This window comes from Myotis myotis, unplaced genomic scaffold (genome assembly GCF_014108235.1).
Source record: "Myotis myotis isolate mMyoMyo1 unplaced genomic scaffold, mMyoMyo1.p scaffold_m19_p_17, whole genome shotgun sequence".
NCBI lineage: Eukaryota > Metazoa > Chordata > Mammalia > Chiroptera > Vespertilionidae > Myotis > Myotis myotis.
The window spans coordinates 42,419,706-42,439,260 of NW_023416321.1; the positions used below are offsets into that span (position 1 = coordinate 42,419,706).

Sequence of the window (19,555 nt, forward strand, 5' to 3'; positions counted from 1 at the left end):
TTTAATTTATAAGTTTACTGTAATTTTTATTTACTCAACATTAAGGGGAAAATCAACATCATAAAATAAGTGACCAAAAATAGCACATTTTGTGCCTCTTTTCAGTCATTCCATAGCATCAGGGATCACTCTTCACTTATGACTCTTGTGTGAACCTCGCGGCTCTTCACCCGCAGCTTGTTGACCTGGGACTCGGCGATGTCAGCCCGCTCCTCGGCCTCTTCCAGCTCGTGCTGGAGCTTGCGGAATTTAGCAAGATTAGCGTTGGATTGTTCTTCCTGAGAATAGAGAGAAAAATGTGAGAATTAGATTTTGTGGTTCTTATTGCACTTTTCACCAAACAGGGTTATTTCCTCAACTCAGCTATTGCCTTCTTATGTTCAGTTTGCCATGTCTGACTTCAGATACGGACAGAATTTGTAACTTCAATTACATTTTTTACTTTAAAGAATAAAAGAAGAAACTGTTTTGAAATGGAAGGGACAACTTATGTCAAACCCATATAAACGTGAAATCCATTTATGATGTATGGGTTGGGTGAAAAAGAGGAAGAGACCCAGTTACGCTCCATTACAGAATTTAGTAAGTAAATGTCAGGCCAGATGATAACTTTGGGAAAACCCCACTTAAAACTTTTTTGCCATCTGGAATAGAGAGAAAGGGGAAAAGTGGAGCTGGGAAGAAAGTATGCCTCTGTTGGTTGGACTTACTACTATTTTTGCCTCTCACTCCCTTCCTTCCTTCCTTTCCTGACTTCCTACCTACTTCTTGCCTACCACACTGCATTTGGAAGAATGGGAAGCAACTAGGCAAAGGGAAACTGGAGGATCTTCTGACATGTCCTTACTGCTACAGCCATGTGGAGAGAGGAGCCCCTGATGATGATACTGGTAGTGAGCGGATAAGTCAGCTGGGGTAAAAGATCTAAGTTTGGCATTTGAAAACACTTGAGTGTGTGTATTTCTAGAGGGGGAGGAATACTTACTATGGTGTTAAAGCTTCTACTATATATTCTTTACAGTTATCAAGTAAGGTGGGTTAGTTAGAACTTTCCCCCACCCCTCCCCCCACAAACCTTACAAATTGTTTAATAATAAAAATATCTCCTCTATTCTCTCCCCCCCACCCCCGTTTTTTTTCTTCTCCAAAGGCTTAAAGATACTTACAGCCTCCTCAGCTTGTCTCTTATAGGATTTCACCTTCGCCTGTAATTTGTCTACCAAGTCCTGCAGCCTGAGAACATTCTTGCGGTCCTCCTCAGTCTGCAAGTTTGAAAAAATGATTTGCATTCAACCCCGCAAAATAACTCTACAATAGGTGGTAAAATAAATCACTCTGGTATGCTGGCAGTGGGCCTGGGGTAAAAGTGTTAAACTCTGAGGCGTTCTTCATAATAGCAGTCACCACTCTTACTAAATGTCCAGATTTGCAGGCACTGTATTAGGTAATTATACAGGGTGGGACAAAAGTAGGTTTATAGTTGTTCATATGGAAAATAATACAACAATTAAGAAATAATAATACAAGGATAAACTGTATTTTGTGTACTTACAACTGTAAACCTACTTTTGCCCCACCCTGTAAACATCTTTTCTAATTCTTATCTTCCTACCTTGGAGAGTAGATGTTGTTACTCTACATTATAGGTCATGAAACTAAGGTTTAGAGTGTTAAGTAATCTACCCAAGTTTAAAAAATAAGAGAGGCCAAATTAGAGCTAATACTCATTTATCTGGCTTTAAAACCTATACTCTTATGTTATTATCTAAAAGCTGTCCTGATTTTCCAAGCTTAGTATATGGCTGTGATAAACACCTGTGTCATTTGCCTCTTATAAGCACCAAGTTAATGTGTCTATTTGTGAGTGACACATAGATTGTCACCAGATTTCCAATTTCCCACTGGGCAGGAAGTCTGGATATTCTAGAAAGCTATTCCCTTACCTGGTAGGAAAGTTCCTTTACTCTTCTCTCATGTTTCCGCAAACCTTTAACAGCCTCAGCATTGCGTTTCTGTTCATTTTCAACTTCTCCTTCAAGCTCACGTACCTGCAACCAAGAAAGATACCTACAGGTCAGTCTTGGAGGATATTAAGGAGTTCAGGACCCTACTGAAGGTACTAGGTGGATGTCCCCAGCCTCAGGACAAGGATAGGAGTCACTATGAAGGAAGAGAGATGCGTAGGGGAAGTGCCCTTTTTCCCTTCCCAGATTTGGAGAGATTGAGATACCCACTCTGGCCTCCAGCTTCTGGATCTGCTTCTTCCCGCCCTTCAGGGCCAGCTGCTCAGCCTCATCCAGACGGTGCTGCAGGTCCTTCACCGTCTGCTCCAGGTTCTTCTTCATCCGCTCCAGGTGGGCGCTGGTGTCCTGCTCCTTCTTCAGCTCCTCGGCCATCATGGCCGCCTAATTAGCATATAAGTAAAGAAAAATAAGGAAACCTGGTAATGGCAGGTAGCAAATGTGTGTCAGTAAAACAAATGCTCATCTTACATCAGTGATGGCCTTCTTGGCTTTCTCTTCTGCATTGCGTGATTCTTGAATGACTTCTTCCACTTCACTCTGGAGTTGTGAAACATCATTTTCTAATTTCTTCTTGGTGTTGATCAGGCTGGTGTTCTGTAAAAATAGTGAGAATTAGCAAGCTTTACAGTTTGCCCTCTTGGGATTTTATAAATGTCTTACTTGTTGGCTCATGCAAGGGACTACTTGCAACATTTCAATAAACTTTAAATATTTGTTCAGTGCAAAATAATTATTTACAAGATTGGAGCTCCCCCCTGCTTCCACCATTGCCCAAGGTCCACCTGATTTATGCATAAGGAGTTCTGAGATTTAAGAATGTAAGTTAAGTGCTCTCTCAGTTACATTTCCACTGGACATCACTCATACTGTACCATAAAAGGTTGGAAATATTAGAAAAGAATAAATTATTTTTGTGAATGTGATACTGGGAGTTGGAAGGAATCTATTCTCTGTGAACTTTCATGCTTTGGTCCCTTGGGGAATGCTGGATTACTCTTACAAAAACATTTTCTTAAAATGTCAATCCCTGGTTCTCAAAGGGAAGCACTACTTACTCCCTTAATGGGTACTTGGAAATATTTGGTTGTCAGAATGACTAAGGGGTGCTACTGCATTTACTGTCTGGGCAAGTCAGGGATACTAAACATCCTGCAAGGCACAGAGACAGTAAACACAACAAGCTAAATGCTGACGTGCCCCTGATGGGAAATGATGCAAGGAACATTTCCACATATTGGAGTCAACAGATATCTTTGTTCATGATTAGTCCACATATGGTTTTCAAAATAAAGAACCAAACCTTATTTTTAAATAAATGTAATGCCCTCTTTTTGGAGGGTAGAAAATCTAAAAATTACAAATAGGAACACACATATAAAATATTTGTAGCACTGCACACCAAGATAACTGCAATTAATATTTTAGTTATATTGCCCATCCATAATATATACATATACATATATTCCAAAAACATGTATACACACTTTAACAGCTGATAGCTCAATTGATTTTTTTTCTTTTCTTTTGAGCCAGACTAAGCTTTGAACAAAGGAAATTCATCCTAAAATGTTACTAGAAGTTTGAAGACGCAGTTGAAATTCAAACACTGCCTTTATAATTATGCAAAGTGTATATACATTTTTTGTATACAAAAAATGTATACACACTTTAACAGTTGATAACTTGCTTAATTTTCACTCCTCTTCAGGTTTAACTGATTTGAAATAATGTGCGAAGCAGGACTAAACTTCAAACAAAGAAAATTTGTCCCCTAGACTTTTTTATGGGGATACATAAAAGATAGTTTACAGTACAAAACCAGCAACAGTTGACGAATTGAGGGCACACAAATACCGAATGAAATGTTCTTAATGTTTATGATTCCATTGATTCGCATTATCAGCAGTGACTGTACCAGAACTGTCATCAGTTTGAAAGCAGGCATTGACAAAAAATTATTCATTTCTATAGATTCTTTTAAACTGTGAAAATGAACTGTATGTTAGTAAACTCTTTATAATCATTCAAAGTGTGTATACATTTTTTGGGACACCATATTTTATAAAAATGGAGTAATTTCACGCTATAATTCTGATTCATCACTTAACAATACACCAGTATTTGTTTGATGTGAGGGTTTCACCTGGGTGTGCAGGAGCTGGACACGCTCACTGGCATCCAGCAGCTCCTGTTCTGCGATTTTCCTGCCCCTCTCCGTCTGCTCCAGAGATGCCCGCAGCTCCTCCACCTCGGCCTGCAGCAGGTTGGCTCTGCGCTCAACCATGGCCAGCTGCTCCTTCAGGTCCTCCTGGCCCCGGAGGGCATCATCCAGGTGTAGCTGGGTGTCCTGTTAAGTAAAAAAAGGCCTTAAACACTCTGAAGAGGATATGGATATCCTTGGAGATGAACTGGGAGAATGTATTGGTACCAGGAACAGGAAATGACAGGCCTGTCATTTGAAAGCAAGAATATGGTGATGTCACTAACTCACAGAAGAAAGACTTATCAGGAGACAGATTCCTGTTCCATTTATGACATTAATTATTTTTTTCATGTGCAAGTCCTGCTGTCTATCATTTATGGAACATTTTCCATATGCTCTACACAGTACTTGATATCTGTTGTCTCCTTTGATTCTCACAATAACAGGTTCTGAAGGGTTAAATAACTTGCCTAAAATCAGGCACCTAGTAAAACTAGAACTCAGTCTCAGGCCATTTGTGCCAGTCTTACACTTGCTTTCATATCATAGCATTTCTTTAAAAATACTCTATGTGCATTTAATTTAGTGGCCTCCATACTATGAGCTATATAATTTGTTAAAAGAAAAAAAAGGATGGTTTAACAAGAAGGTTTCTTGAGGAATGGAAGACCAGTAACTTACTTGACTTATCTGAACTGTTAAATGTGGACTCATTTACCTTCAGGATCCCTTGGGTGTTCCTGTAGTTCCTCAAGCTCTCTGCAGCCAAACGGTTGGCATGGTTCAGCTGGATTTCCATCTCATTGAGATCTCCCTCCATCTTCTTTTTGACTCTCAGAGCATCATTCCTGCTCCTGATCTCAGCATCTAGCATGCTTTGCATCGACTCCACTACTCTAACGTGGTTTCTCTTGAGCTGGTCAATTTCCTCATCCTTTTCAGCAATTTTCCTGTCAATTTCAGACTTGACTTGGTTCAACTCCAGCTGGATGCGTAGGATCTTTCCCTCTTCATGTTCAAGAGATGCCTTAACAAAACAGTGATCGATTAGTAATGGAAAATAACTTGAATACTTGGAATATATTTCTTGTGAGACACACTCTAATTAATATCAGTTTATGTAATTTTACAAAGTACAATACAATAGTTCCAGGATCCTGTTAGGTAAATAATTCTTTTGTTTATTCAGTCCTGGATTATACAGGGCAGCTCTGTAATAAAGGTGCTTTTAGTAAAGTATAAAGTACTATACAACCTAGTAATATGTAAATATGTACCTCTGCTTCCTCTAAGGCAGCCTGAATGTCACATTTCTCTTGTTCCACTTGCTTCTTTATTTTCTCCAATTCATGGATTTGCTTCCCACCCTCAGCAATCTGCTCAGTGAGGTCAGAAATCTCCTCTGTGGTGAACAGGCAAGGGAGAAGTGGTGAGCTGATGGCAACATGGAAAGGTCCAGTCAGGCTATGTTGGGTAGGGAAATTCAAGAGAACTCACGCTGCAAGTTCTTATTCTCTCTCTTTAGTGTTTCAAGTTGATCCAGGGATTCCTCGTAGGCATTCTTGATCTTGAACAGCTCAGTGCTGAGAGAACGGGACTCCTTCTGGGAGGCCTCAAATTCAGCCTGAGTTTCCTCCTGCTTCTGTTTCCATTCTGATAAGATCTGAAAAGCAGTAAATAAATCATCAGCCAATGTCAGGAGAAAGGAAGACCAAGTAAGCATTGATAAAAGTTAAGCAGGCTGGGCCACCTTGTCAAAGTTCCTCTGCTTCTTGTCCAGGGCTGCGCAGGCAGCATTAGATCTCTCCACATCAAGCATGAGGTCCTCCACTTCATTCTGGAGCCGCTGCTTCGTCTTCTCAAGGGAGGCACACTTGGCATTTACGGCTTCCACATGCTCCTCAGCTTCCTGCAGACGCTGGGCCAGCTTCTTCCTGAAAAGTTAGCCAGGCATTTAAGGACTGGGCAAGCGATAACCTCCTTGGCCTCCTTTCACAGTCCTGTTTCCATGGCAAATAACATGGTTTTCAAAACTGGTAGCCAGAACTACTTTCTAGATCAGTGGTTCTCAACCTTTGTTATGGGGTGGGGCAACAACATTAGTAACAAAGAAACAGAATTTCCAGAGGATGAGGCCCAGAAATCAGGATTTTAAAAAGATTCCCAGGTGATTCTAATGTGCAGCCAAGGTTGAGAACCACTGTTCTAGATTGATAAATGGTGATTCAAATCCTTGGTAAGCTGTTGAATTCTTAGAGACTGCTCTTAGTGTCAGGACTTCTGATTGAGTGTGATTGTGGAGAATGTGTAGCCAGGACAATTTTATCAATTGATTTATATATCTTAATCTTATTCCAAAAAGTATTTGAGCTGACTACATATTTTATTGGACAAGAATATACTGAGCATATTAATTTTTTTACCTCAGAGTTTCCATTTTATTTTATGTACTTTTTCTCTCAAGAAAACATAGCCAGTTTCTTCTAATCAAAGTTGAACAATCTCACCAGAGAAAGAAGTTGATGGATAAATCAGGACAATTCATGCAGTTTAAATAAAGGCAGGCTCCACCCCCCCCCGTCTGAATCACCTACATTTTAATTTCCTAATTGTGTGCCACCTACGCATCCTTAAGTTTCAGACAAGTCGTTAGCCTTGATGCCCAAGATCTACTTGAAGGTCCCCTTTTGTCTGTACACAGACTAACGCTTCACTCGATTCAGACCAATCCTGGACATTACGTATTGTGGGATGGCCTCTAACATGAGTTTTAAGAGCCATCTCTTTCTACTGCAATGCTTACGGTGGGCTCTGGAATCAGAATATCTGGTTCTAGTCCCAGCTGCACCATTTATTAATCATATGCCCTTGGATTAGTTAGTTAACCTCTCACAGCTTCAATTTCCTCATCTCTAATGGGATAAGAATAATAATGTTGCTATGAAAACTAAATGAGCTAATGTATTTATAGTATTTGACCATAGCATGCACTCAGTAAATGTTAGCTTCTGCTATGTTGTGTTTCCATTGTCATCAGTGTCCTCACAACTGCTTCTGGGAGTTGCTGAGTTGGGCAACTCCTCCCCGAGAATTCACTGTACATACTTAGCCTCCTCCAGCTCCTCTGTGCGCTGGATGGCGTCCGTCTCGTACTTGGTCCTCCACTGGGCAACCTCGCTGTTGGCCTTGGACAGCGCCCTCTGCAGCTCAGCTTTGCCTTCCTGCTCCTCCTCATACTGTTCCCGCAGCAGGTCACAATCGTGGCGGGAGGACTGCAGGGCGTGGGCCAGGGCGTTCTTGGCCTGCAGAAATATGAGTCAGTGACTTAAAGTCATTTATTCAGTGATATTTAATTTACACATTCGGAGTAGAACCTAACTGGACATGCGTAGATGTGCTTAGCCAAGAAGATCTTAGGTAAAACTCACTTTAGTTTCTTCTTCTAGCTGGCGTTTCATGTCTTCAATCTGCTGACTAGATGCTTGTTTGCTCCTTGAAAGCTGAGAGACTAAAGCATCTTTCTCATCTAATTGTCGAGAATATTCACCTAAGAGTAATGTAAGTAAAGGGACTTGTTAATGGTGTTAAAAATTGGCCTAATGCTTTTATATTTATATTTGTACATATCACATATATACTTCTAGGTATTGTAGAACTGGAGTTTAAAGGGCAGAGTTGCCACAGGAGTGTAACAAGTAAACTTGCTTGCTGATTCTTGCTTATTTTTTTCTTTCTGATCTGCTCAGCAAATTCTGATAGTTTGCTTAGTCCACTCTAAAATGGAAGTATTGCTATTTATTAAGAACCCCTGGAATCGCTTTTATCTAGTGCAAAGTTTCAGGATTCAGAGAAAGGTCTTTACCTGATTCCGTCTGCAGGCGCGCCCTCTGAGCCGTCAGGTCGTTGATCAGCCGCTGCTGCTCTTCCTCCTTAGTCTTCAGTTCACTCAGTTGATCTTCCAGTGTGCGGCACATCTTTTCAAGGTTTCCCTATGGTACATGTGGCAGTGACGGATGAGACATTGCATGCAGTAAAGTAAGTTAAAACTTGATTCTTTTAAAATTTTTCCAGTGAATAAATTCATGTTGTGTGAGTAGAAGGTTATGGCACCAACAATGTGGAACATGCTGGGGTTCAAGCATGATGAGTGCACAGTGTCCCTAAAGAGGTCATTGTTGGGGCCATTCATCTATCCCAAGACTGATAGTAAAGTGGATTTTGAAATAATCTTAACAGGTCAAATCCAGCATTTAAAAAATGAAATAGAATGGAATATATTAGAATAGAAAATATTAGATTAGTGCTATAAACTTCTTGCAAACAATGTTTAATGACAAGGAACAGTGGGTGTTCTAGTAGGTTATTAATTAACATCATTTACAGACAGTATTGAATACCTTGGCTTTGGAGATGGCCTCTGAGTTACTGCTAAGGTCATCAATCTCCATCTTCAGCTCACTCTTCTCCTTCTCCAGCTTCTGCTTGACCCTCTGCAGGTTGTCTATCTGCTCCCCAAGTTCAGCCACACTGTCCGCGTGCTTCTTCCTCAGGGTGGCTGCCGTGGCTTCATGCTGCAGGGTGGCCTCCTCCAGGTCCCTGCGCATTTTCTGGAACTCAGCCTCCCGCTTCTTGTTCATCTCAACCTGGGCTGAGGTTGCCCCACCAGCTTCCTCCAGCCGCTCGCTGATCTCCTCCAGTTCCCGGGAGAGGTCGGAGCGCTGCTTCTCTGCTTTGGCCCGAGAGGCCCGCTCTGCCTCGATTTCCTCCTCCAGCTCCTCAGTACGGGCCTGGGAGTGACACAAGCACATTGACATACATTAGTCTCAATTTCAGGGTTGTTTTTTTTGGGGGGGGGTTACAGAAAAAAGGAGGTGAGATGACTCACCTGCAACTCTTTGATCTTTTTCTGGAGTTGAATTTCTACTGCTTGCTCATCTTCAATTTTGCTTAGCAGATTGCTGATTTCAAATTCTTTCCTTAAGAAAGAAGAAGAAGACATATTAGGAACCATATGAATTTAATGATGATATCACATAGAGGTTTTTTCTGGAGTTCCTACTTTTTAAGTTTTTCATCAAGTTGCTGTTTGTCATTTTCTGTATCCATTGTGGATTCTTGGGCCAATTTTAGATCACCCTCCAGTTTCCTCTTTGCTCTTTCTAGATCCATTCGAAGTTTCTTTTCTTGCTCCAGAGACCCTTCAAGCTAATGAGAAAGTAAAATTTGTTAAAAATTGAAAGTATATTAAAAATCTTTCAAATGTTTATTAAAAATACACTGACATCATCCACTTGCTGCTCTAGCTTGGCTTTAGCTTTGGTCAGGGTGTTGACTTTGTCCTCTTCTGCCTGCAGGTCATCCAGGGTCTGCTGGTGGGCTTCTTGGAGGGCCTTCTTCTCCTTGGTCAGCTTAGCTATGGTTTCATCCAGTCCTGCCATCTCTTCTGTGAGGTTTTTCACCTAGAAGGTCAAGGGAGAGATTGTCTCTACTATAAAGCAGCTAATTGGATGGTAGAACCTCTATAGCAGTGGTTCTCAACCTTCTGGCCCTTTAAATACAGTTCTTCGTGTTGTGACCCAACCATAAAATTATTTTGGTTGCTACTTCATATCTGTAATGTTGCTACTGTTATGAATCGTAATGTAAATATCTGACATGCAGGATGGTCTTAGGCGACCCCTGTGAAAGGGTCGTTTGACCGCCAAAGGGGTGGTGACCCACAGGTTGAGAAGCGCTGCTCTATAGGGTATAGCAGAATATGTCTCTTACCTTGTTCTCTGTGGCATGCTTCTCCTTTTCAACCTTGGCCAGTGTCAGCTCAAGGTCATCGATGTCTTTCTTCAGTTCTGAACATTCGTCCTCCAGTTTCCTCTTCTTGGCCGTCAGCTCAGCATTGATCTCTTCCTCATCCTCGGCTCTCTCAGTCACCTCTTTGATTTTGGCTTCAAGCTGGATTTTGTTTTTAATCAGTTGCTCACACCTTTCCTCTGCATCAGCTAAGCTGTCTGCTTCCTGTGGGGATTCAGTGAGATACTTAGAGAACTTGTTACTTATTTGGAACTTGTTCTTTGCACAAAATAGTAGTGTTCACTGCATTTTGATGAATTTTTCAGTATGAATATAAATTAAACTTAATTGAATATTATTACATGTCCTGGAGAAATGCAGCTAATTAGAAGTAAGACTATAGATTTAGAAGCAAATTAGTCTGCAAATGAGTGGACTGAAGAAATTGACTATTTTAGAAAGCAGTGTGTAGAAGAGTGGAAGAACCAAAGGAAGCTTGGGTTCTTGTCCCATATTTGTCTGCATATGTATGATCTTTATTGCTTTATTCCTCTTATATTCAATTATATTATACTAGGGGCCTGGTGCATGGATTCCTCCACCAGTGGGGTTCCTTGGCCTGGCCTGCACCCTCTCACAATCCAGGACCCCTTGGGGGATGTTAGATAGCCGGTTTTGGCCCAATCCCTGCAGGCCCAATCCAGACAGGAGGGAGCCCGATCCTGTGTGTTGAACATCTGCCCCCTGGTGGTCAGTGTGTGTCATAGCGACCAGTCGACTGGTCATTGGTTGTTCGGTTGCTTAGGCATATATATATATATATATATATATATATATATATATATATATAGAGAGAGAGAGAGAGAGAGAGAGAGAGAGAGAGAGAGAGAAAGAGAAAGAGAGAGGAGAAATGAATGCTAAGAGCATTTCAGCTGTAATAGTCAAAGATTTCTGACTTAGTCAAATTGTTTAGTTTTGTTTTTGAGAATTGCCTACTCACTTCAAGCAACTAGTTAGTAGACTGAATTTTAAAAAGAAAAGAAAAAGACCTATGTTAGGCCTACGAATACATTTCCATGAAGCATTCTTATGCACTCAAACCTTGATAGTCCATAACATTGCTATAATTATCCAAAAATTTCATTTCCATTTTAAGAGTTACCTTAGCCTCAAAATAAATTTTAGAATATATAAGAAGATATAATTTTAAAAACTCATATAGCTCAATGACATTTTTATAAGTTACTAAAGGACTCAAATGAAAATCAGTTAAGCCACTAATTTATTAGATTACACTGGCCTGGGGAATTTCTTTTTTTTTTCAGTGTTTGTTTTATTTATCTTAAGTTTTAAATGCTTAAATTAGGGGTGGGGAATCTGCCAAGGGCCATTTGGATATTTCTGACATCATTCATGGGCCATAATAAAAAATTATCAACTTAAAAATTAGCCTGCTATAATTGGTTAAACTTTTAATTAACTCATCCTTAAATGACTTGGCAAGACCTGACCAAATGATTTTGCAGGCATTATAGGATGTTCTCCACCTCTGGCTTAAATGGATGATAATGGGGATTTCCCAGGGTTCCTTTGCATCTATTTTTAACAGTGATACACTCAATAAATAATCACTGACTGATGATAATACCTATCAAAGAGGTTAAGATAAAGAGACTGATCCTATGCATTTGGGAAACTATAACTTTCATATAAGTAAAGTTATGAGAAGGAAAAGTTGAAAATAGCTTAAAATTTTTAGGAAAACTATTATTTTCACAAGTTTCTTCATGACATCCTTGGGCTTGTTGGATCAAGTAAAATTGTGTTCAGCCAGAGTGTAGGTGCCAAACCTACCCCCACTCTGGTTGTAGCTACTTCCTGAATTAACAAACAGAAGCTTTAATAACTCGGCATCTGTATCAAAGGAAGAATTGTAGAGGGCACTTCCCTCTACCTTATACCTTAGTAGTGTAGGTCAAGTACCCAGATAAATTCATTGAGTTAAATCTTGGGAAGGGAAGGGAGCTGAGGAAAAGAGATACAAAGAGGAATAAGAATACTGTGTTTCTTGAATTTAAATACAGTCCCTACACTTGCATTTAGAAAATAGAGCTATATTTTAAGGCTGGGATAAAGCAGGCAAGGCAAACGGATAAAATGAAATTTGGGGGCTTGCCTTTAAACTACTTTCTTCATGTGAAATTTGTGACATGTAAATGCATTCTTCGATCTTTTCTTTTCTATTTGTAATTTGGAAAATTGCGCCTTTCTCATAGGAATATTGTAAGTTAAATGAAATACTAAAGGGCAAGTTGAGATTTTCTTTTTCAAGAAAAGGTCATTTGTAAATCCAAAGTATGTGTGAATTCCAGAAAAGCTTCAGTGACATGGTACGTTCAGAATACGGAGTACTCACAGATTGAACCTGGAGTTGCAGGTCATTCTTCTCTTTTAAGAGAGTGACCATCTTTTCCTCCAGCTCCTTCCTCTTTGCCTCCGACTTGGCCAGTTCATCCTTGATCTTCTGGAACTCCTCCTTCATGGTGGCCATCTCCTTCTCGGTCTCCGCACTCTTGAGGAGGGGCTTGATCTTGAAGAAGAGCTTCATCCAGGGCCAGTGCTTGACGTTCATGAAGGCGCGGACGTTGTACTGGATGCAGAAAAGGGCTTCTCTGAAATGACACGGAAATATCAGTGTAGACTGATCTATTAGAGACAATGCTATTATTTTTTATATGCAAACTCCCCTTTTAAGGACCCTCCACATATAAATGATATGTCAACTTCTGTATACGTTATATGCAGGCTTTACACATGTGTGTGCATGTGTGGGCACATCTTCACACTCACACAATAATCCTCAGCATAACTGCTTTGCTAGTATGTGCTGATTATATTTAACAATTCTGCATTTTCAGGCTCCTACCAAACAAGCAAAGAAGCTGACTTTAGAGAGGAAATACTTTACATGAATATGTACCACTTTAAGATCATCGGAGATACTACAATAATAGTGATTTGGGAGCGGATGTGGCAATTGTAAATTGATTGAGCTGCTTGTCTATTGGCATATGGATGTGAACTATGAAATGGCATAGGTTGCTTTCTGAATTGCCCCACCTAAGTTGAGCTTATGATTTATCATGTCTTCCTTGAAGCCTCTCCTCTTATTTAACTCACCACTGAATTATTCACTCTATAAATTTCTTTTGTTAGCTTCTTCAGATAACATACTGTCTTTTCTCAAATTCTTTGAAATGCCTCATTGTTACTTGCTCATTATATTTTTAATATCTTTAGGGCATTTAGCACAGATTGAGCTCCAAAATTTCTTTTATTTAAATAACATTGTAAAATAGTAGTAAAAGATGCCCTTTCTGCAAACTGTAGCAATAGACTTGCAGATTTGACTACCCTGTAACAATGTATATGTTTTCTCAAGCTTCCTGAAATGGAAATTCTATTTTTCTAGGTCTGATTTATAAGAACCATAACTTTGAGAAGGCAGATACTATGACACAAATCATAATGTAGACAGACACATGTAAATAACTTGGGAACACATAATGCAGACCTAAATAAGTACTTAAGGAACAAAATGAATGCAGAATGTGTGTGTGAGGACAGGGAATGCAGTATTGCTGTGTAGATAGAACTGGGTGAGGTTAATTAGTGATAGGAGTAATGGAAGTTTTGAATTCATAAGTAGATAAATTAGGATGAGGAGAGAGGGCTTATGCAAACCTGGAAATAGGAGATAAGCAGATTGTTTAGACTGGCTGGAAAGGCTGAGTGGTTGGAAATGATAGATGAGGTGGGGAATAGAGAGGGCTTGACAGCCATGCAAGATAACTTGGATTTGATGTCGCACACCACGGGGAAACCCAGACTGAAATGTGACATGATGAAAATAGTGCTTGCTGCACATTAGTCCTGCAGTTGTATGTGAGGTGGATGGGAAGGGACAAATTGGAGGGAGAAGAGAAGTTTTGGAGGGAATCCAAGTTTGAGAGGAGCAGCAAAAGCTGATGAGTTGTAGGGTGAACTGGGTGAAAAGCACATAGCCAAAAATGAAAGAGTTAATGAGTGATGAAGGCTGATTGATAGCCCCGAAGGGACCTTACAATTCTGATAGTCAGCATAGTTACCTCCTTTGTAACATCTTCTGATATTCTACCCTCATTAGGAATCCCCTACAGACGGCCTGAGTTCTTGTTATAATCTGGGCCAATTTGTCATCTCTCATTTCTTCCAGAAGACCCAGAAGGCCAGCTTTGAAGAAAACCTTTGAAGAAAAAGGGAGAGTCACACAGCACCCCCCATAGGACAGGAGACACAGAGGTGGCAGAAGGTACTTGGATCAGGTGTAAATAAATAACAGCTATACCTTTGTATGTCCAAATTTATATTGGGTGTGATCAATGTCAATGGACCCTAGAAGTTTCTCAGAAGCCTTCTTGCTGTCAATGAACTGTCCGTCTGGAATAGCACTTGCATTTAAAACTTTGTATCTGTTCAATCAAACAAAGAAAGGTGTGATCATATGTGAAAATCAAATTACACCAAAAAGGAACAGCAATAAAAATCTCAGAGAAAGAGTAAAAAAATATTAGAAAATCCAGCTGTCCTTTAAATTTAGATAGTGAAACAATATAATTTTTCCACTGTCTAATGCCATGTCCCATTCCTATTTTTAAGAAACGTCACCTCTTCTAAATTGTTATTCTGTCCTCCCACCCCAAGACTATCTTATTTGGCTTCTTAATTTTATAATATTTACTAAGCAGGATACATGAAGTACAGTGAACAGAGGACAATAATTAAATGAGTACGTATTCATGGCATTCAGTGAAATACAACAAAAAGAGACTAGCCTTTGTTTAAAGTCCCCATATAAGATTCTGCTTGGGAATCCCTTCCTGCAGATTCTGATGCCTTCCAGCACACCATTGCACCTCAGCTGGTGCAGGACAAGATCATGCTCCATGGCCCCTAAAAGGATATCAGAGCACTTAATACTGGGCACTGAATTTTTGAAGTTGTGCCTGTTTGATTATTTCATGCTCTTATATCTTACCAGGAGTTTTGGTTTCATTGGGAATGATACACCGTACGAAGTGAGGGTGTGTGCTCCTCAGATTGGTCATCAATTTATTTAAATTTTCCTAGAAAGCCAGATAGAAGAGACTTGATGAGAAAGTTCTATTTCAGATTTCTGTTTTGTAATTATATGGAACTAATCTATGTACGCTCTTACCTATTAGGTATAAGTCTGTGAGGCTTCCATTGCTTTGTATTTTGTTTATTTTTAAATCTTTATTGTTGATAGTATCACATATATCCCCTTTGCTCTGTATTTTAAAGACATCAAGATTCTAGTCTGCTAAATAACCAAAACGCCAAAATACTGGGAAGAAATGTAGCTCTCCAAGATATTAATTTCTAACACTTAGGATCTATCCTATAAACAAACTGAAAATTCAGTAGCCTTGATGCACAGGAAGTTTTCAACTGAAAATCAAGACAAAAGAATATGGCTTTACTCTGACACTAATGAGCTGCTTGATTCTACAAAGTCTTTTTTGTCTCTCGGGACTTCATCTGGAAATAATTGAGAGTACCTCTAAGATCTCTTTCTTCTCTCTCAGGGCTAATAATTTTCATAATAGTGGTTTACAGTGGTAACCTAGGTTAGCAATTGTTCCAACTTTTGCCATTTTTTCCTTGAGTTTGTTATTCCCTGGAACATGTAACATCTTTTTTTTTTTTTTTGTATTTTCTTTGAGGAGTCTAAAATCATGAGACTATATAACCTTGTGTGGGTAGATCTTAGGTACATACTGAAAATGATCCACAGTCTGGAGTGTAGCAGAGAAGTTATTCCAAAAATAGAGCAATTGGTTATGATAGATGTTAGTGTTTTACTCAACTGTAGAAAACTCACATGTAAACATTTCTCAGTATTTCTTATGTATATTCTTTGAGAGAAGGCAGAGTTACCCCCTCCCCATCTCATTAAACTAAATATATATATGTATATATTTATATTTATATTTTATATTTATATTTATATTTATTTATATTTATATTTATATATAAAATCCAAGTGACTGGAACTACCAGAACGACCAAAGACCGGTTGCTATGACGCACACTGCGGCCGGCCATCTGGCCTGATCGGGAGTGGGGCCAGTCGGCCAACCTCCTAGGCTCCTTCCCCCGGCTAGCCTGGCCCCGATCAGGGCTCAGGGTGGGCTGGCCGGACCCCACCCATGCACGAATTTGTACACCAGGCCTCTAGTTAGGAAATAAAAGTAATGCGTTTCTAATCTTGAAAACATGTACAAGGATAAGTTGATGAAACAATAGTTTATTGTGTGAGATAATGCAGATTGGTATTGAGAAAGAAAAAGAATAGGGCAGTATTCCTGTTTAGGTCATAGTTAGATCTGTATTTTAGTTATAAAAGAATTCTAACAAAGTAGCCATTAGACCAGACATTTAATTCAATTCTCTTTAGAAGAATCTGTTTTCAAGCCACTTAAGAAAGTCACATTATCTATAGTAAAATTATTATTGTTATTTTAATATCAAGAGACAGTTTCTGACTTAATCATCCATCTAAATCACTAGGCTTGGCTTTAGGTTATTTTCATCTATTACAAAAAACTAAGTCTAAAAACAGGTGTTTTGGTGGAAGGATGTTTCTAAGGCCTTGTTGGCATTCCTGAATACAATGGGTAAAGCTCCGACCCTTCAAAAGTATTGCTTTGACTATGCCCCGACAAGAGTGAATGTTTGAGGTGATTTTTATTAACATTCCGTTCCCTCCTAATTTATTCTGAAACCTATAATTATGTTAATTAATAGAAACTTAATAGGTTTTCTGAATTAAATTTGTACTTTACCCTAAAAAGAGCTGAGACAGTCTGGAAAGAAGAGCCTTTCTTCTTAGCACCTTTCTTTGCACCAGTGTCTGAGGTAAAAAGAAAACCCATCAATTAAAGTAGAATCCCAGAGGCTGGAATGCTACGTGAACATGCTGTGGGAATGGGTTGAAGTTAGATTAAGAGCACAGAAAGTACCTGCTTCTGTTCCAGCGTATGTGGAAAAGAGACTGGCCAGAGTCTTCATTGAAGACTTCTGGTACAGCCCAACCACGGTCTCATTCAGGGGGTCCTTGTTCTTGTCAAGCCAGCCAGCAATGTTGTAGTCCACGGTGCCCGCATAGTGGATCAGAGAAAAGTGGGCCTCAGCCTTGCCTTTGACAACCTTGGGCTTCTGGAAGTTGGCAGACTTTCCCAGGTGCTGGTCATACAGCTTGTTCTTGAAGGAGGCGTCTGTGGCCTTGGGGAACATGCACTCCTCTTCCAGGATGGAGAAGATGCCTAGTGGCTGAATTCAGAAGAGTAGACATTGGTGTCAACCTGTCTTCTTTCAAAAGATACAGTGGCTTATGATCATTTCCCAATTAATTATATTTATAAAGTAAAACAGAGTCATAGCTGAAGTCCTTTTGTTATTGCTAGAATGACCTTTCCACCCTTTTTTTTACATTCAGCCCACAGTATCATTTTTTTCACTTTAAATTTTTTTACAGTTGACATACAATGTTATATTAGTTTCAGGTGTACAACCCAGTGATTAGACATTATGTAGTTTACTAAGTGATCATCCCAATAAATCTAGTATGCATCTGACACCATACATAGTTGTTACAATATTATTGACTATATTCTCTATGCTGTACTTTATATCTCATGACTATTCTGTAACAATCAATTTGTACTTCTTAATCCCTTAATCTTTTCACCCATCCCCCAATCCCACTTTCCATCTGGCAACTATCAAAATGTTCTCTGTCTCTTGAGCCTGTTTCTGTGCTGCCTGTTCATTTATTTTTTTTTAGATTTAATTAATGATAGATATGTATTTTCTGCCATTTATTATTCATATTTTTATCTCTTTTCTTCTTCTTAAAGAAGAGCCTTTAACATTTCATGTTATACTGGTTTGGTGGAGATGAACTCCTTAGCTTTTTCTTGTCTGGGAAGCTCTTTATATGTTCTTCAATTCTAAATGATAGCTTTGTTGGATAGAGTGATCTTGGTTGTAGGTCCTTGCTTTTCTCAGTTTGACTATTTATTTATGTATTTTTTGATTAATACATAATTTAAAAAATCCTCACCCAAGGATATGTTTTTATTGATCTTTGAGAAAGGAAGGGAGACAGAACATGAGAGAGAGAAACATTGATGTGAGAATCATTGACCAATTGCCTCCCAAACAAGCCCTGACTGGAAATCAAACCTAAAACCTAGCCCAACTGGTGTGGCTCAGTGGTTGAGTGTTGACCTATGAACCCCAAAATCATGGTTTGATTCCCTGTCAGGGCTCATGCCCAGATTGTGGGCTCGGTCCCCATTAGGGGGCATGCAGGAGGCAGCTGATGAAGGATTCTCATTATTGATGCTTCTATCCCTCTCTCACTCCCCCTTCCTTTCTCTGAAATCAATAAAAATATATGGAAAACAAAACAAAACAAAAATACCCCACAAACCCAAAACCTAGGTATGTGCCCTGACTGGGAATGGAACCAACAACCTTTTAGTGTACTATATGATGCTTCAACTAACTGAGAAACCCTGGCCAGGGCCAGTTTGAATATTTCTTGCTATTCTCTTCTGGCCTGCAAAGTTTCTGCTGACAGTCTTATAAGAGTTCTCTTGTAGGTAACTAACTACTTTTCTCTTTCTGCTTTTAAGATTCTTTCCTTGTCTTTAACCTTTTGCATTTTAATTGTGGTGTATCTTGGTATGGGCCTCTTTAGATTCAACTTGTTTGGGACTCTCTATGCTTTCTGGACTTGTCTGTGTATTTCATTCAACAGGTTAGGAAAGTTTACCATCATTAGTTCTTCACAAAGGTTTTCAATCTTTTACTCTCTCTCTCTCTCTCCTCCTTGTGGCACCCTCATGATGCAAATGTTGATACACTTGAGGTTGTCCCAGAGATTCCTTATACTACCCTCATTTTTTGAATTCTTTTCCTTTTTGCACAGCATGATTTTTACTAAAAGAAGAGCTGGATCCAAACTCCAAATGTCAGCACAGCATGGGGGGTGAACTGTTAAAAGGTTCTATACTGATTATACTTGTTTCCTATTGAATGAATTAACCTATTGACAAAGTTTTGTTTTGCTATGAAAAGTACTTAGAATGATGGTTACTTTATATGCAATAATTAAATACTATAAATAAATCAAACTTATGTAAGACATTTTGTGTATTTAATCTCCTTAAAGATAGATTATGAAAAAGCATAAGCACTTTGATTTCTTGACTTCCAAACAGATTAACTTTCATATAAGCTCTAGCCGTGTTGCTTGTGCATTAATTTTAATTTAGGAAAAAGACTTATTTTTATTGGATCATGATGGAGATGGATTTAGAACTAATGAGGCAGTTCCTCTAGTGAAGCAGACCATATCAATAAAGTCTTCAATGCTGCCTTAAAATTAGATTAGAATCAGTGTTAGAAG

At 39.2% G+C, this 19,555-nt stretch overlaps 1 protein-coding gene across 1 annotated transcript in view; it reads right to left on the reverse strand.

Annotated features, from left to right (window-relative positions):
- Positions 1–19,555, reverse strand: part of MYH8 (myosin heavy chain 8) — a 30,483-nt gene continuing 10,928 nt past the window's right edge. Inside the window, exons 15-39 of the mRNA XM_036341629.1 lie at positions 17,100–17,409; positions 16,923–16,990; positions 15,092–15,179; positions 14,889–15,006; positions 14,402–14,525; positions 14,163–14,299; positions 12,431–12,686; positions 9,997–10,239; positions 9,510–9,686; positions 9,287–9,432; positions 9,113–9,203; positions 8,625–9,014; positions 8,090–8,216; positions 7,656–7,774; positions 7,333–7,529; positions 5,978–6,161; positions 5,725–5,890; positions 5,505–5,629; positions 4,946–5,254; positions 4,168–4,371; positions 2,493–2,618; positions 2,235–2,405; positions 1,944–2,048; positions 1,167–1,262; positions 1–278 (exon numbers count right to left, since the gene is read on the reverse strand). Of these exons, the coding sequence (XP_036197522.1) occupies positions 126–278; positions 1,167–1,262; positions 1,944–2,048; positions 2,235–2,405; positions 2,493–2,618; positions 4,168–4,371; positions 4,946–5,254; positions 5,505–5,629; positions 5,725–5,890; positions 5,978–6,161; positions 7,333–7,529; positions 7,656–7,774; positions 8,090–8,216; positions 8,625–9,014; positions 9,113–9,203; positions 9,287–9,432; positions 9,510–9,686; positions 9,997–10,239; positions 12,431–12,686; positions 14,163–14,299; positions 14,402–14,525; positions 14,889–15,006; positions 15,092–15,179; positions 16,923–16,990; positions 17,100–17,409 (4,230 nt within the window). The 3' untranslated portion in view covers positions 1–125. The remainder of the gene's footprint in view (positions 279–1,166; positions 1,263–1,943; positions 2,049–2,234; positions 2,406–2,492; positions 2,619–4,167; positions 4,372–4,945; positions 5,255–5,504; positions 5,630–5,724; positions 5,891–5,977; positions 6,162–7,332; positions 7,530–7,655; positions 7,775–8,089; positions 8,217–8,624; positions 9,015–9,112; positions 9,204–9,286; positions 9,433–9,509; positions 9,687–9,996; positions 10,240–12,430; positions 12,687–14,162; positions 14,300–14,401; positions 14,526–14,888; positions 15,007–15,091; positions 15,180–16,922; positions 16,991–17,099; positions 17,410–19,555) is intronic.